This window comes from Mercenaria mercenaria, chromosome 5 (genome assembly GCF_021730395.1).
Source record: "Mercenaria mercenaria strain notata chromosome 5, MADL_Memer_1, whole genome shotgun sequence".
In the NCBI taxonomy this organism is placed as follows: domain Eukaryota; kingdom Metazoa; phylum Mollusca; class Bivalvia; order Venerida; family Veneridae; genus Mercenaria; species Mercenaria mercenaria.
Window position 1 is genome coordinate 61,038,733 of NC_069365.1, and position 17,012 is coordinate 61,055,744.

General features: G+C 40.0%; 1 protein-coding gene across 1 annotated transcript; it reads left to right on the forward strand.

Moving 5' to 3' along the window:
- Positions 1-405: 405 nt before the first annotated feature.
- On the forward strand, positions 406-1,694 carry LOC128557345 (uncharacterized). Its single transcript, XM_053544640.1, has 4 exons — positions 406-564; positions 661-884; positions 1,065-1,157; positions 1,469-1,694. The coding sequence occupies exons 1-4, from the start codon at positions 406-408 to the stop codon at positions 1,692-1,694; spliced, it is 702 nt and encodes a 233-aa protein (XP_053400615.1).
- The last annotated feature ends 15,318 nt before the right edge of the window (positions 1,695-17,012 follow it).

Below are 17,012 nucleotides of genomic sequence, written 5' to 3' on the forward strand. Positions count from 1 at the left end.
ACTTAACCAGGCAACGCCAACGCCCACGCCGATCAAGTGATGACAATAACTCATCTTTTCCCCCCCAAAAATCAGATGAGCTAAAAATCCTTTGGAAGCACAGAACACAACAAGCAAAACATTAGCAGACTTGGTTTGTCTTTGTTTGTTAATACGAGAGGTAACAAAATATGCAACACCCTCAGGCTCCCAGCAGCACTGTGAGTTCTATGCCCAGTAGCACTGTGAGTCCTATGCCCAGCAGCACTGTGAGTTCTATGCCCAGTAGCACTGTGAGTCCTATGCCCAGCAGCACTGTGAGTTCTATGCCCAGCAGCGCTGTGAGTTCTATGCCCAGTAGTACTGTGAGTTCTATGCCCAGTAGCACTGTGAGTTCTATGCCCAGCCAGTAGCACTGTGAGTTCTATGCCCAGCAGCACTGTGAGTTCTATGCCCAGCAGCACTGTGAGTTCTATGCCCAGCAGCACTGTGAGGTCTATGCCCAGTAGCACTGTGAGTTCCATGCCCAGCAGCACTGTGAGTTCTATGTCCAGTAGCACTGTGAGTTCTATGCCCAGCAGCTCTGTGAGTTCTATGCTGTGAGTTCTATGCTGTGAGTTCTATGCCCATCAGCACTGTGAGTTCTATGCCCAGTAACAGAGTGAGTTCTATGCCCAGCAGCACTGTGAGTTCTATGCCCAGCAGCACTGTGAGTTCTATGCTGTGAGTTCTATGCCCAGCAGCACTGTGAGTTCTATGCCCAGTAACAGAGTGAGTTCTATGCCCAGCAGCACTGTGAGTTCTATGCCCAGTAGCACTGTGAGTTCTATGCCCAGCAGCACTGTGAGTTCTATGCCCAGCAGCACTGTGAGTTCTATGCCCAGTAGCACTGTGAGTTCTATGCTGTGAGTTCTATGCCCAGCAGCACTGTGAGTTTTATGCCCAGTAGCACTGTGAGTTCTATGCTGTGAGTTCTATGCCCAGCAGCACTGTGAGTTCTATGCCCAGTAGCACTGTGAGTTCTATGCCCAGCAGCACTGTGAGTTCTATCCTGTGAGTTCTATGCTGTGAGTTCTATGCCCAAGCAGCACTGTGAGTTCTATGCCCAGTAGCACTGTGAGTTCTATGCCCAGTAGCACTGTGAGTTCTATGCCCAGCAGCACTGTGAGTTCTATGCTGTGAGTTCTATGCCCATCAGCACTGTGAGTTCTATGCCCAGCAGCACTGTGAGTTCTATGCTGTGAGTTCTATGCCCAGCAGCACTGTGAGTTCTATGCCCAGTAGCACTGTGAGTTCTATGCCCAGCAGCACTGTGAGTTCTATGCTGTGAGTTCTATGCCCAGTAGCACTGTGAGTTCTATGCCCAGCAGCACTGTGAGTTCTATGCCCAGTAGCACTGTGAGTTCTATGCCCAGCAGCACTGTGAGTTCTATGCCCAGTAGCACTGTGAGTTCTATGCCCAGCAGCACTGTGAGTTCTATGCTGTGAGTTCTATGCCCAGTAGCACTGTGAGTTCTATGCCCAGCAGCACTGTGAGTTCTATGCCCAGTAGCACTGTGAGTTCTATGCCCAGCAGCACTGTGAGTTCCATGCCCAGCAGCACTGTGAGTTCTATGCCCAGTAGCACTGTGAGTTCTATGCCCAGTAGCACTGTGAGTTCTATGCCCAGTACCACTGTGAGTTCTATGCCCAGTACCACTGTGAGTTCTATGTGAGTTCTATGCTTTGTGTGGGGGAAAGTTAAGCATCAACTAGAATAATTAACTCTCCTCCCTGTTTTTATACCTCCATACCCAAACATTCTTTAATCCATAAAATCGGGCCCTGTCATGGTTTTATCCGAGTAATATAAATTCCTTTATCCTGTTTTGATCAAAATTTTAAGCAATTCTTAAAATGGGAAAAATGCTCCCAAATTTTGGTAAGTTCTTCACGTTGCTGAATTCTTGTTAAAACAGCTTTCCCGTTTCTGCATGACACCCCTAAAAACAAAAGGGGTTTAAAGTTTATGAATTGAAAAGGGAAAAAAAATTTTCCAAACAGTGACTGAATACCCACCCAAAACCCCCAATATGCTCTGAAAGAAATCACTGAAGATTTATTATTTTTTCTAACACGTATTAAGGATTTTATAAAAACCCTCATCCACCAAAGACTAAATACCATTTTAAACCCTGCCCCTATGATTTTTTGTTGTATTTACAGACATTTTTTTTTTTACTTTTTAAACATCATCTTTCATTTTTTTTTTTTTTAAAAAGGGAAAAAAAAAAACTGGAGGGTTTTTCAATACACATAAAGTGTTTAAAAACGGGTTAAAAGAGTGCCAAAATGTACAATTTATGCCCATCATGGGAAAATTTTTTTCCCACTAGAAATGTATTTGCAAATGGAATTTTATTGGGGGGTTCTGTAAAATTTTTTTGAAATTCTTTTGTTTTTTTTAAAACCACAAAAAACCCCTTTTCCCGGTAGTTTCCCTTAAAAACCCAAAAATTTGAAAGTAAAATGTATTTTTGTACCACAAAAAAGTGGGTTGGGGGGTTTTTCCCTACAGTAAATTAAAAACCCAAAGGGCGGATGGCCCTATATCACTCACCTAAATTTTTATTTTTGGGCCCCACTCCATGATCCCAAGCCCTTTTTTTTTATATATACTAGTTACTGTTTGTAGTTTTCCCATTAAAACCCACATTTAATTAATACTAACAAAAAATTTTTTGTGTATCTCACTTTTAATGTTTTTGTGATGGTTGCCATTTTTTCCCTATAAAATAAAAGGTTTTCAAAAACCCTTTTTTGAATTTTAGTTTTTTATTTTAATATTACTTTGGGTTTTTACAAAGTTGTATTATGTATTTAGCTGAAAGTTCTAAGACCCCATGAAAAGGGTTTTTATGACAATTTTTTTTTTATATAAGTCTATGTTTTTTGGGGGACCACGGGGCGGGGCTTTTTTTTCACCCCAGGGTAAAAATTTGAAAATTTCTTGGTAGGGCCCCCAAAAGGGCAAGGCTCCTTTCCCAAATATAAAAGGGGCCTGGGTTTCTTGGGGTTTCAGCCAAGAAGTTTTTTTAAAGTTTTTTTCCTATATAAGTCTAGGGAAAAACTTGGGACCCCCTGGGGAAGGGCCTCTTTTCACCCCGGGGCAAAATTTTGAACAATTTAAATAGAGGACCATTAGTTTATGCCAAATCCCAAAATTCAGGCTTTTACCCTTGCGGTTTTGGAAAAGAAGATTTTTTTTTTTTTTCCCTCTGGGTTTTCCCCATGGAAACCAGAGTTCGAAAGGGAAAATTTTCCAATTTTTAAACAATTTTTAAGGGGACCACCCAGGAACACCCCTTGTAAATTTTTCAACAAAATTGGCCTGGTGGTTGAGGGGGGAGATGTTTTTTAAAAGGAAAGGGGTGGACGCGGACGGAGACGGACGGTGACGATCAAAAATAGCTCCCCCCGAGCCTTTGTCTCAGGTGACTAAAAATTTTATTTCTAGTAAAAACCCAAAGGGAAAAGTAAATCAAAAAAAAAATTTCTAAGTCCAAAAAAAAACCCCTTTAAACCGGTAGAGATAGGTCAAAATCCCCCGGGGAATTTTGAATGTAACAAAACATTTGTATACAAAAAAAGTGATATGGGTTTTTTCCCCTACAAGTAATAAAAAAAGAGCGGGTCAGGGACGCGTCTGGGTATTCCCATGCTTATAGTATAATTTTTAAGTATGAAAAAATTTTAAACCCTTACAATAAGCATTTTCCTAAGCCCAAAAAGGGGACCTAATTCAGTAAAAATGCTTGATAGGTTCCCTCCTCCTTTTACAGACTGGGGTCTTTATGGTAAAAAAGGGCCGAAAAATATCAAAGAAATTTTCTAAAGGGAATTTGAAATATTTGGGGGGGGAAGCAAATTTTAAAACATTTGTTTTACGCTAAAGTAACGCTAAAGGCCGACCCCGGGGGCGGGGTGGGATAGCCCCTGGGCAAAAATGTTACAAAAAAGCTATTTTTACAAAAAAGGCAAGTCTTCAAAACTGGGGCCCTGGTTCTTGGGGCTGACTCGTCTCTGTTTGGGTGAACATATTTTAAAATTTTTACATAAAAACCCCTCCATGCATGAAGAAAAAATTTGCCCCGGGAAAAAGTCATTCGGGTATCTGCCCTTTGGCCTCAAAGTGTGACCTTGACCTTTGACCTAGGACCTGGGTTTCTTGCGCAGGGACCCTTCCCCGGGGGACCCTTTCCCGGGGTTTTGGGTTTTGGGGGGCCGGGCTGCCCCGGCCCCTTTTTTGGAAAAGAAATTTTTAAAGTTTTTCCTTTTGGTTGCCATGGAACCAGAGTTCGGCTTGAAAAAATTTAAAATTTTTAAACAATTTTTGAAAGGGGGCCCACCCAAGGATTTTTCCAAAGGAATTTTAAGATGTAATTCTGCCCGGGGTTTCGAAAAGAAGATTTTTTTAGAAATTTTTGAGGGGAGCGGAGAAACACCGCACGACCACGACGGAAAATGGGGCGGTGAGATAAAAACAAAAGTAAGCGGTCCTTTGGGTTTCAAGGTCACAGTAAAGTGACCCCTTTTTCCCCCCCTTGGGGGGGGATCATTTTAATTAAAATTTAAACCCCAATTAGGGAAATATAAAACCCCAGATAATTTTTAAAAGTATTTTTGTTCCCCCTTTTTTTTAATAAACCCCATATACAAGGGGGCCCGGGGGCCCCGGGGCCTCTTAAACCCCAGGGCATAAATTTGGGGACAACCCCCTTTGTTAGAAAACCCATTTGGGCTGCCTTTAACTTTTGTTTGGTTTGGGGTTTTGGGGTTTTAACCCCGCCGGTTTTCCCCGGTATTCGGCATGGTTAACGGGGGGGGCCCCAGACCCTCCGGGGCCCGGGATTTGGGGGCCCCCCCCGAAAACCGTTCCTCCCCCAGAACCCCCAAACTCCCTGGGCCCGGGGGGGGGGTTGGCGAATGATTTCAGACACAATGTCTTTTATCAAATCGCACGGAAACATACCCCCCCCCGGGTCGAACTCACGCCCCCGCGCCCGAAACCCAAACCCGCCTACCTACTGGGGGTAGGGGGCCCGGGCCCATAAAAGGCTTAAGCCTTGAATTTCAGACAAAAATTTTTTTAAAAATTTTTTTTCCCTTTATTTAAGTCTATTAAAACTTGGGGCCCCCGGGGGGGCCTCTTTTCCCCCCGGGGAAAAATTTGAACTTAGGGAAAGGGACCTTTAAGGCAATGCAACAAAAAAAATATAAAAAACCCCGGGCCTTGAAAGTTTTCAGGCAAAAAGATTTTTAAATTTTTTTCCCTTTTAAAAGCCCCTTGAAAAAATTGGGGACCCCCTTTGGGTGGGGCCTTTTTTCACCTCAGGGGAAATAATTTGAAAAATCTTGGTAAAGGATCACTAGAAATGCAACATCCTAAAAAATCAAAAGCCTAGGCCTTGGATTTTCAAAAACAAAGTTTTTTTAAAGTTTTTTTCCCCTAAAATAAGTTATGTAAAATTTTGGGTACCCCTGGGGGGAGGCCTTTTTTCCCCCCGGGGGACTGTTTGAACAAACTTAGTAGAGGACCACAAGGAAATGAAAATACCAAATATCAAAGGCCTAGATCTTGTGGTTTCAAAACAGAAGATTTTAAAGGGTTTTTCCTATGTAAAATTTGGGGCCCCCGGGGGTTTGGGCCCTTTTCCCCCCGGGTTTTTTAATCGAAAAAATTTTGAGGACCAAAGGCAATGTACATACAAAATATAAAAGGCCTAAGATTGTGGTTTAGACAGAAAAATTTTTAAAGTTTTTTTTTCTATATAAGCCCCTTGTAGATTTTCAAATTTTTTTCCCTATAAAAATCTGGGGAAAAACCTGTCCCCCCACGGGCGGGGCCATATTTGACCCTAGGGGAATAATTTGAAAAAACTTAGTGGGGAAACCATTAGATGAGCCACTAAAAAATATAAAACCCCTACTACTGTATTTTGGGGTTAAAAAGATTTTTTAATTTTTTCCCTTTTGGGTTTGCCCATGGAAACCCACATTTCTGAAAGGAATTCATTTCTTTGACTAAATTTCAAATGAGGATCTTTAAAGGAACATTTTGAATTTCTTTCAAAATTGGACGGGGTGGTTTAGGCTGGGGGGTGTTGAGGACGCCAAAAGGACAACAAACCGAGGGCCCGACATCCCTGACCAAAAAAGCTCACCCTTGGGGCATTTCGGCTAGGTGGGAAAAATAAAATTGGAAGATTTTTTGCAAAAAACCCACAGGGCCTCCCCCAAAGGCTATTTATTAATGGCAAGAAGCAACGGGGACGGGGGGGGGAAAAGCAAAAAAAACATTTATGATTGCTTGTGATTTGAAAGCTTCAAACTCGGCAAGTCCAATCTCCACTATGTTCTGGGTAAAATGGTTCTCAAGTTAGGGACGGGAAACGGTTTTCCAGTTCGGGCCCCCTGTGGGGGCTTGACCTCTGTTTTTGGGCCAAACATTTTAAAAAGGGGTCATTACTAGGCATACCCATCATTAAATGAAGTTTTAACGTTCTGGGTATGGGGTTTCTCAAGTTTTTTGGTTTCAGAAGGGTTTTTAAATTTCTGGCCCCTCGAACATTTTTTTCCAAAGTTCTGGGCCCCTTTACCTTTTTAAACCCGCGGCCCCCCCAAAAATAGGGTCATTTTACCCTGTAGGTCCTATTACCCATAAAATTTGAAGGGTTTTTGGTTTTAATGATTCTCAATTAATTTTATTGGAAAAAAGGTTTTCCCTGTTTTTGGTCCCTTTGGGCTTTGACCTTTGATCAAGTGACCCAAAATCAATATGCTCATTTCTCTGCAAAGTTCCCCCCTCTTAAAAGTTTTTTAAAAATTCTTGGGCAAACGGTTTCAAATTTTGTTGAAAAAAGCTTTCAATGGTCAGGCCCCTTGGGCCTTGACCCTTTTATAAAAAATCAAAAAGAGCTCCCGGAAAACGAAAAGCCCCCCCCCCCCCCTTGATGTATTCAGTAATTGCCCCAAGGGAAAAGAAATGTTTTGGGTCACTGTGACCTTGACATTGGGCTAACTGACCCAAAACAATGGGGTCATCTGCTGGTCATTTGGGAAAATCCTTATCAAATTTTAGGGTACTAGGCCCCAAAGGGGCTTTAGTTATCATCGGAAAAACCCTTAAATAGCCTTTAAACCTTTTTACCTACCCGCCCCAAAATCAAAAGGGGTCATCTACTAGTCATGACTGCCCCCCCTTTTTAATTTAATTTATCCCCAGGCCTTAAACGTTTTTTAGGTTTTCACCCAAAAGTTTAATGTTCGGGGGCACTGTTATTTGACCTTTGAACCCACTGACCTCAAAAAATAGGGATCATTAATGGGCATGATTGACTCCCCATCAACTTTCATGAAACCCTTTGGGCTAAGCGTTCTTGGAGTAATATTTCCAAAAAAGTTTTTAAAATTTTCTGGGTCAATTTTTCAATTTTAACTTTGACCCAAATGACCCAAAAAACAAAAGGGGTCAGTAACCCCGGGCCCTACTACCTCCATAACCCTTTTATGAAACCCTTTGGGCCCAACGTTTCTTTAGTTACCTCCCAAAAACCCTTTTTTCTGTTCTGGGGCAAATGTGACCTTGACCTTTGACCCAAATGACCCAAAATCAATAAAGGGGTTTATTGGTGGTCATGACCACCCCCCTATCAACTTCCATGACCAGGGCCCCAAATGTTCTTGATTTTTCATCCGGAAAAACCCATTGGGGCTACGGGTGACCAACAACCCCCGCATCTGCAAAAAAATATACCCCCCCTTCTTTGAAGTTTTAAGGTTTTTAAGTCAAATGGTTCTCCAGTTATTGGGTTGGGGAAAGAATTTGCTGATGGTGGGGCCCGGAAAAAATATGTCTTACCCTGGGGGGGGGGGGGGGGGGGGGGGGGGGGGGGAAAACACAATTTATTCAATCTCAGACTGTTTTAATATTCTTTGGCTAAAAAGTTGCAACTACAAAATCCTTTCTCCCTGTCCCCCAAATTAAAAATTCCCCCCTTACAGGTCCCCCAAATGAAATTGGGGGGCTTAATTGATTTAAAAAAGGAAAAAAAAAGGGGGGCCCTGATTGGGCCCCATTTGCTCACCTTTTGGGGGGAGGTTGGGGTTTTGGGGAACCCAAAATTTTTTAGCTAAAACTTTAAAAAAAAGAAAAAAAGGGGAAAGGGGCAATGTAAAGATTTTGCCAAAATTACTTTTTTAAAACTGAAAAAAATTAACCCAAAAACTTTTGCTTTAAACTTTTGAAAAAAAGAAAGTAGGCATGGTCAAAATTTATGATCACTGAAAGTCTGTTTAAAGAGCGGCATGGAAAAATAAAAAGTCATCCAAATTTCAAAGCTGTTCCCTTTAAAAAAAGGGCCCAAAATGGCCCTGGTCGCTCATTGAGAAACACACCATAAAGTGTAAAAACCCCCTTTGACCTTTGTGATTTTTTGGAAAAAATATTCTGGGAACCAAATTTTTATTAAAATTGGAGGGAAAAATCTTGAGTGTAAAAAAAGTGTTTTTTTTTATTTGAAACCCATGACCCACCTTTTGAAGCCCGATGACCCACATTCGAATTGACCCAATTTCTTTAGGCTATCATTCCCAACCAAATTTCATGAAGTTTAATGAAAAATAGGGCCCCTTTTTGCCTCCCCAAGGTTTTTCTTTTATTTGAAAATAGTTACCTTTTTTTTGCCCCCGATGACCCTTATTTGGGGCCTTAACCCAGACTTATCAAGGGTATCATTCTGACCAAAATTTTTTGAATATCCCGGTTTTAAAATGCAGCCCCTTTTTCGTAACAAAGGTTTTTTTTTAAATTTTTACCCGGTGACCCTAGTTTTTTTAAACCCGATGACCCCATTCAAATTTTACCTAGATTCATCTAGACAAACCTTTGATCCCAAAATTTTAAAGAAGATTTTGGGGTAAAAAAGCAGTCCCCTTGCATACACAAGCTTTTTCTTTTTATATGAACCCTTTTTTGACCTAGTTTTTTTATCCAAGATGACCCAAATTCGAAATTGGGCCTAGATTTCATAAGGCAACATTTGACCAAAAATTTATGAAGAAACAATTGAAAAAACTGCTTTTTATCCCATAACAAAGGGGGGGTTTTTCTTTTTTTTTGACCTAGTGGGCCCAGTTTTTGAAAACCCCGATGGGGCTCATTTTTTAAATTGGCCTAGATTTCATCAAAGGGAATCTTTGACAAAATTTTATGAAAATCAGTTGAAAAAACAGCCCCTATGCATACCCAAACTAAAAAGGGGTTTAAGACAGCAACGCCGGAAATCGAGCGATCACAAAAGCCAAACAAAAAAGTAGGTCAGTAGGGTTTTATTCAAGGTTACTGAAAATCAGTTTTAAGATCGGTGTGCAAAACTGTACAAGTCATCCAAATTTCAAGGCTGTGTCTTAAACAAGAGGGCCAAGATGGCCCTAGGTCGCTCAGCTGAGAAATACACCATTACAGTGTAAATATGTTTGACCTCATGATTTCATGGAAACATATATATTCTGGCCAATTTTCTTTAGGATTGGACCCAAAATGTGGTCTCTTGAGTTTAAACAAGTATTTTCTTTGATATGACCTAGTGACTAGTTTTTGACCCCAGATGACCCATATTCGAACTAGAACTAGGTTTCATCAAGGCAATCATTCTGACCAAATTTCATGAAGATCACTTGAAAAATACAGCCTCTATCGCATACACAAGGTTTTTCTTTGATTTGACCTAGTGACCTACTTTTTGACCCCAGATGACCCATATTCAAACTCGACCTAGATTTCAACAAGGCAATCATTCTGACCAAATTTCACAAAGATCAATTGAAAAATACAGCCTCTATCGCATACACAAGGTTTTTCTTTGATTTGACCTAGTGACATAGTTTTTGAACCCAGATGACCCATTTTCGAACTTGACCTACATTTCATAAAGGTAATCATTCTGACCAAATAACATGAAGATCAGTTGAAAAATACATCCTCTATCACATACACAAGCTAAATGTTGACAGACGACAGACAGACGCCGGACATCGAGCAATCACAGTAACTCAGGTCAAGAAAGTAGGTCAGTAGGTCAAGGTTACAGTCAAGTGACCCTTAATTACTTGAGGTCATAAGGTAATTATAACAAGAGGACCATGATGGTCCTGAATCGCTCACCTTTCCCCACATGACCCAGTAGTGATGGGCCGATTAGCGGATATAATCGATTGACGGCTAGAAAAGTCCAACCGATTCCGATAATCGATTATGTTTTCTCAGAGTCGATAGCGGGTACGAATCTACACGGGTATGAACGAAGGTTTCCGAAGGGAAATACAGTGCGTGAGAATTTATGTTTACCTTAGAAATATCCGAAATATGGACTACCTGCATGCATAACGGATAAAACAGAAGTATGCCGACACTCAAACGTTAGTATTATCCAATGAAAATGGATTTAACATCTTACAGTTAGGATCAGCTGTTAACATGGCGGCGTCCATAGCGTCAATAAAAGTGGGGCCAAAAAAAATAGCGAAACTTTGATAAATTTTCGTATTTTACAACGGTATACCCGAGGGAATTTATCTGTTGAAACTGGACACTAATGCCGTCAAATTTCCGTGTCCATGACGTAATCTCAATGGAAAGATCTTTGGTGTTTTTATGCAGTTGCAGTTGTCATCGAGTTGTCATGATTTTGTTCTGCCAAAATTCCGTTTACCCAGTATCGCTGACCAGTGTACATATGGAAACAGATTAAACTCTGATTTTTATCTGATCAATTTTTACCAAGCTTCATGACATTGTTATATGCCATAGCAACAAGTAGTTGGAACATGGTGCTACTCAGTAGTGTCAGGCTATGGTAACCATTGTATGAAAATATCAATATTACCGAAAAATAACTGAATTCATTTAATGATTTTCTACAATCACTATTTTTGTCAGTCAGAGAAAGACTGTACTTCCTTGCTGTATGCTAGATATGTTACAGGTACAGGTATACCAGTCAACTGTCACAAATGACAGCTATGAGTCTATGATACATGTATGTAAACCAGATTGCAATTTATTGTTGTTTCCCTGTCTGCAACTAATTAGGCATTACTAAACAAGTTTCTGTTTACCATGAACCAGCTTTAAAACATCTGATTAATGGTAGTTCTTTATTTTTCAAAAGAGCATATGAATTTTAAGAAAAACAGTCACTTTAAAGACATGACTATCTGAATAAACAAGTGTGAAAATAAATTACATTCAACCGATTATTTTTCCGATACATCGCATCGGTTTGCTAACCGATTCCAACCGATAATCGGTTGGAGTTTTCCAACCGATGTCCCATCACTATGACCCAGTTTTGAACAGAGTATGACATCGTTTTTTCTATTATTTGACATAGTGACCTAGTTTTTGAGCTCATGTGATCCAGTTTTGAACCTGACCTAGATATCATCAAGATAACAATTCTGACCAATTTTCATGAAGATCCATTGAAAAATATGGCCCCTAGAGCGGTCACAAGGTTTTTTATTATTTCACCTACTGACCTAGTTATTGTCGGCATGTGACCCAGCTTCGAATTTAACCTAGATATCATCAAGGTGAACATTCTGACCAATTTTCATGAAGATCCATTCAAAAGTATGGCCTCTAGAGAGGTCACATGGTTCTTCTATTTTTAGACCTACTGACCTAGTTTTTGATTGCAGTCGACCCAGTTTCGAACATGACCTATATATCATCAAGATGAACATTCAGACCAACTTTCATACAGATCCAAAGAAAAATATCGCCTCTAGAGAGGTCACAAGGTTTTTTTTATTATTTGACCTACTGACCTAGTTATTGATTGCACATGAACTGAGTATGACATCGTTTTTTCTATTATTTGACATAGTGACCTAGTTTTTGAGCTCATGTGATCCAGTTTTGAACCTGACCTAGATATCATCAAGATAAAAATTCTGACCAATTTTCATGAAGATCCATTGAAAAATATGGCCCCTAGAGCAGTCACAAGGTTTTTTATTATTTCACCTACTGACCTAGTTATTGTCGGCACGTGACCCAGCTTCGAATTTGACCTAGATATCATCAAGGTGAACATTCTGACCAATTTTCATGAAGATCCATTCAAAAGTATGACCTCTAGAGAGGTCACATGGTTTTTCTATTTTTAGACCTACTGACCTAGTTTTTGATTGCAGTCGACCCGTTTCGAACATGACCTAGATATCATCAAGATGACATGCAGACCAACTTTCATACAGATCCAAAGAAAAATATGGCCTCTAGAGAGGTCACAAGGTTTTTTTTATTATTTGACCTACTGACCTAGTTATTGATTGCACATGAACTGAGTATGACGTCGTTTTTTCTATTATTTGACATAGTGACCTAGTTTTTGAGCTCATGTAATCCAGTTTTGAACCTGACCTAGATATCATCAAAATAAAAATTCTGACCAATTTTCATGAAGATCCATTGAAAAATATGGCCCCTAGAGCGGTCACAAGGTTTTTTATTATTTCACCTACAGACCTAGTTATTGTCGGCACGTGACCCAGCTTCGAATTTGACCTAGATATCATCAAGGTGAACATTCTGACCAATTTTCATGAAGATCCATTCAAAAGTATGGCCTCTAGAGAGGTCACATGGTTTTTCTATTTTTAGACCTACTGACCTAGTTTTTGATTGCAGTCGACACAGTTTCGAACATGACCTAAATATCATCAAGATGAACATTCAGACCAACTTTCATACAGATCCCATGAAAAATATGGCCTCTAGAGAGGTCACAAGGTTTTTTTATTATTTGACCTACTGACCTAGTTATTGATTGCACATGAACTGAGTATGACGTCGTTTTTTCCATTATTTGACATAGTGACCTAGTTTTTGAGCTCATGTGATCCAGTTTTGAACCTGACCTAGATATCATCAAGATAAAAATTCTGACCAATTTTCATGAAGATCCATTGAAAAATATGGCCCCTAGAGCAGTTACAAGGTTTTCTATTATTTCACCTACTGACCTAGTTATTGTTGGCACGTGACCCAGCTTCGAATTTGACCTAGATATCATCAAGGTGAACATTCTGACCAATTTTCATGAAGATCCATTCAAAAGTATGGCCTCTAGAGAGGTCACATGGTTTTTCTATTTTTAGACCTACTGACCTAGTTTTTGATTGCAGTCGACCCAGTTTCGAACATGACCTAGATATCATCAAGATGAACATTCAGACCAACTTTCATACAGATCCCATGAAAAATATGGCCTCTAGAGAGGTCACAAGATTTTTTTTATTATTTGACCTACTGACCTAGTTATTGATTGCACATGACCCAGTTTCGATCTTGACCTAGATATCATCAAGGTGAATATTCTAACCAAATTTCATGAAGATCCATTCAAAAGTATGGCCTCTACAGAGGTCAAAAGCTTTTTCTATTTTTAGACCTACTGACCTAGTTTTTGACCACAGTTGACCCAGTTTCAAAACTTATCTAGATATCATCAAGATGAACATTCACACTAACTTTCATGCAGATCCCATGAAAAATATTGCCTCTAGAGAGGTCACAAGGATTTTTTATTATTTGACCTACTGACCTAGTTATTGATGCCACCTGACACAATTTCGAACTTGACCTAGATATCATCAAGGTTAACATTCTGACCAATTTTTTTGAAGATCCATTCACAAGTATGGCCTCTAGAAAGGTCATAAGGTTTTTTATTTTTAGACCTACTGACCTAGTTTTTGACCGCATGTTACCCAGTTTCAAACTTGACCTAGATATCATCAAGGTGAACATTCTGACTAATTTTCATGAAGATCTTGTGAAAAATATGGCCTCTAGAGAGGTCACAAGGTTTTTCTATTTTTAGACCTACTGACCTAGTTTTTTACTGCACGTGACCCAGTTTCAAACTTGACCTAGATATCATCAAGATGAACATTCAGACCAATTTTCATACAGATCCCATGAAAAATATGGCCTTTAGAGAGGCCACAAGGTTTTTCTATTATCTGACCTACTGACCTAGTTTTTGAAGGCACGTTACCCAGTTTCGAACTTGACCCAGATATCATCAAGGAGAACATTCTGACCAATTTTCATGAAGATCCATTAAAAAATATGGCCTCTAGAGAGGTCACAAGGTTTTTTTATTATTTGAATTACTGACCTAGTTATTGACGGCATGTGACCCAGTTTCAAACTTGACCTAGATATCATCAAGGTGAACATTTTGACCAACTTTCATGAAGATCCATTGAAAAGTATGGCCTCTAGAGAGGTCACAAGGTTTTCTATTTTTAGACCTACTGACCTAGTTTTTGTCGGCACGTGACCCAGTTTCGAACTTGACCTAGATATCATCAAGGTGAACATTCTGACCAACTTTCATAAAGATCCCATGACAAATATGACCTCTAGAGTGGTCACAAGCAAAAGTTTATGGACACACAGACAGACGACGGGCGATCTCATGAAAAATATGGCCTCTAGAGAGGTCACAAGGTTTTTCTATTTTTATACCTACTGGCCTAGTTTTTGACCGCACGTGACCCAGTTTCGAAACTGACCTAGATATCATCAAGGTGAACAATCAGATCAATTTTCATGAAGATCCCATGAAAAGTATAGCCTCTAGAGAGGTCACAAGGTTTTTTTATTATTTGACCTACTGACCTAGTTTTTTAGGGCACGTGACCCAGTTTCAAACTTGACCTAGATATCATCAAGGTAAACATTCTGACTAATTTTCATGAAGATCCATTCAAGGGTATGGCCTCTAGAGAGGACACAAGGTTTTTCTATTTCAAGACCTACTGACCTAGTTTTTGATCGCAGTAAACCCAGTTTCAAACTTGACCTATATATCATCAAGGTAAACATTCTGACTAATTTTCATGAAGATCCATTCACAAGTATGGCCTCTAGAGAACTCACAAGGTTTTTCTATTTTTAGACCTACTGACCTAGTTTTTGATCGCACATGACCCTGTTTCGAACTTGACCTTGATATCATCAAGATGAACATTCAGACCAACTTTCATACAGATCCCATCAAAAATATGGCCTTTAGAGAGGCCACAATGTTTTTCTATTTTTAGACCTACTGACCTAGTTTTTGACCGCACGTGACCCAGTTTCAAACCTGACCTAGATATCATCAAGATGAACATTCAGACCAACTTTCATACAGATCCCATGAAAAATATGGTATAGAGAGGTCACAAGGTTTTTCTATTTTTAGACCTACTGACCTAGTTTTTGATGGCACGTGACCCAGTTTCGAACCTGACCTAGATATCATCAAGGTGAACATTCTGACCAACTTTCATCAAGATCCCATGAAAAATGTGACCTCTAGAGTGGTCACAAGCAAAAGTTTACGGACGGACGGAGGGACGGACGCACGCACGACGGACGCCGCACGATCACAAAAGCTCACCTTGTCACTTTGTGACAGGTGAGCTAATAAAACAGTATGGGAAATATAATCAGATAATTTTTGAAGTATTTTTCCCTATATAACTCATATAAAAACTATGTGACCCTCCGGGCAGGGCCTCTTTTCACCCCAGGGGCATAATTTGAACAATCTTGTTAGAGAGACACTAGGCAATGCTACATACTGAATATCAAAAGCCTAGGCCTTGAACTTTCAGTCAAGAAGATTTTTAATGTTTTTTCCTATGTAAGTCTATGTTAAACCTGGGACCCCCAGGGCAGGGCCTCTTTTTACCCCAGAGGCATAATTGAACAATCTTGGTAAAGGACCACTAGGCAATGCAACATACCAAATATCAAAAGCCTAGGCCTTGCAGTTTCAGACAAGAAGATTTTTTTTTTTTTTTTCCTGTAAAAACTTGGGACCCCCGGTGCAGGGCCTCTTTTCACCCCAGGGGCATAATTTGAACAATCTTGGTAGAGAACCACAAGGCAATGCTACGTACTAAACATCAAAGGCCTAGGCCTTGTGGTTTCAGACAAGAAGATTTTTTTTTTTCCTATTTAAGTCTATGTTAAACTTGAGACCCCCGGGACGAGGCGTCTTTTCACCCCAGGGGGCATAATTTGAATAATTTTGGTAGGAAACCAAAAGGCAATCCTACCTACCAAATATCAAAGGCCTACGTCTTGCGGTTTCAGACAAGAAGATTTTTAAAGTTTTTTCCTATATAAGTCTATGTTAAAATTAGGACCCCCAGGACGGAGCTTTTTTCACCCCAGGGGTATAATTTGAATAATCTTTATAGAGGACCATTAGATGATGTCACATGCCAAATATTGAGGTTTTATGCCTTGTGGTTTTGGATAAGAAGATTTTTAAAGTTATTCCTTTTGGTTGCCATGGCAACCAGAGTTCTAAATGGAATTCATTTCTTTGAACAATTTTTAAAGAAGACCATCCAGGGAACATCCTTGTGAAGTTTCATCAAAATTGGCCTGATGGTTTAGGAGGAGATGTTGTTTAAAGGAAAGTGTGGACGGACGGACGCCGGACAGTGAGCGATCACAATAGCTAAAAATACATCTAGCATCCACAAAGGTTCCATTTCTAGAGTTGTCACAGGAGTGACGAATTATACCCCTACAATGTGGCCTTGTCACAGAACTAAGCCAATGTCAAAGCCGAACTTGCTTGACCTTTGACCTACTGACCTCAAAATCATTAAGGGTCATCTGCTGGTCATAACCAACCTCCCTATCAAATTTTCATGATCCTAGGCCCAAGCGTTCTCAAGTTATCATCCGGAAACCATTCAACTGTTCCGAGTCACTGTGACCTTGACCTTTGACCTTCTGACCTCAAAGTAAAACTTGACCTGTACTTCATGATGTTACACCTGTGCACCAAAATTTATGATCCTAGGCCCAAGCGTTATCAAGTTATCATCCGGAAACCATTTAACTGTTCCGAGTCACTGCGACCTTGACCTTTGACCTAGTGACCTCAAAGTCGAACTTGACCTGCAAT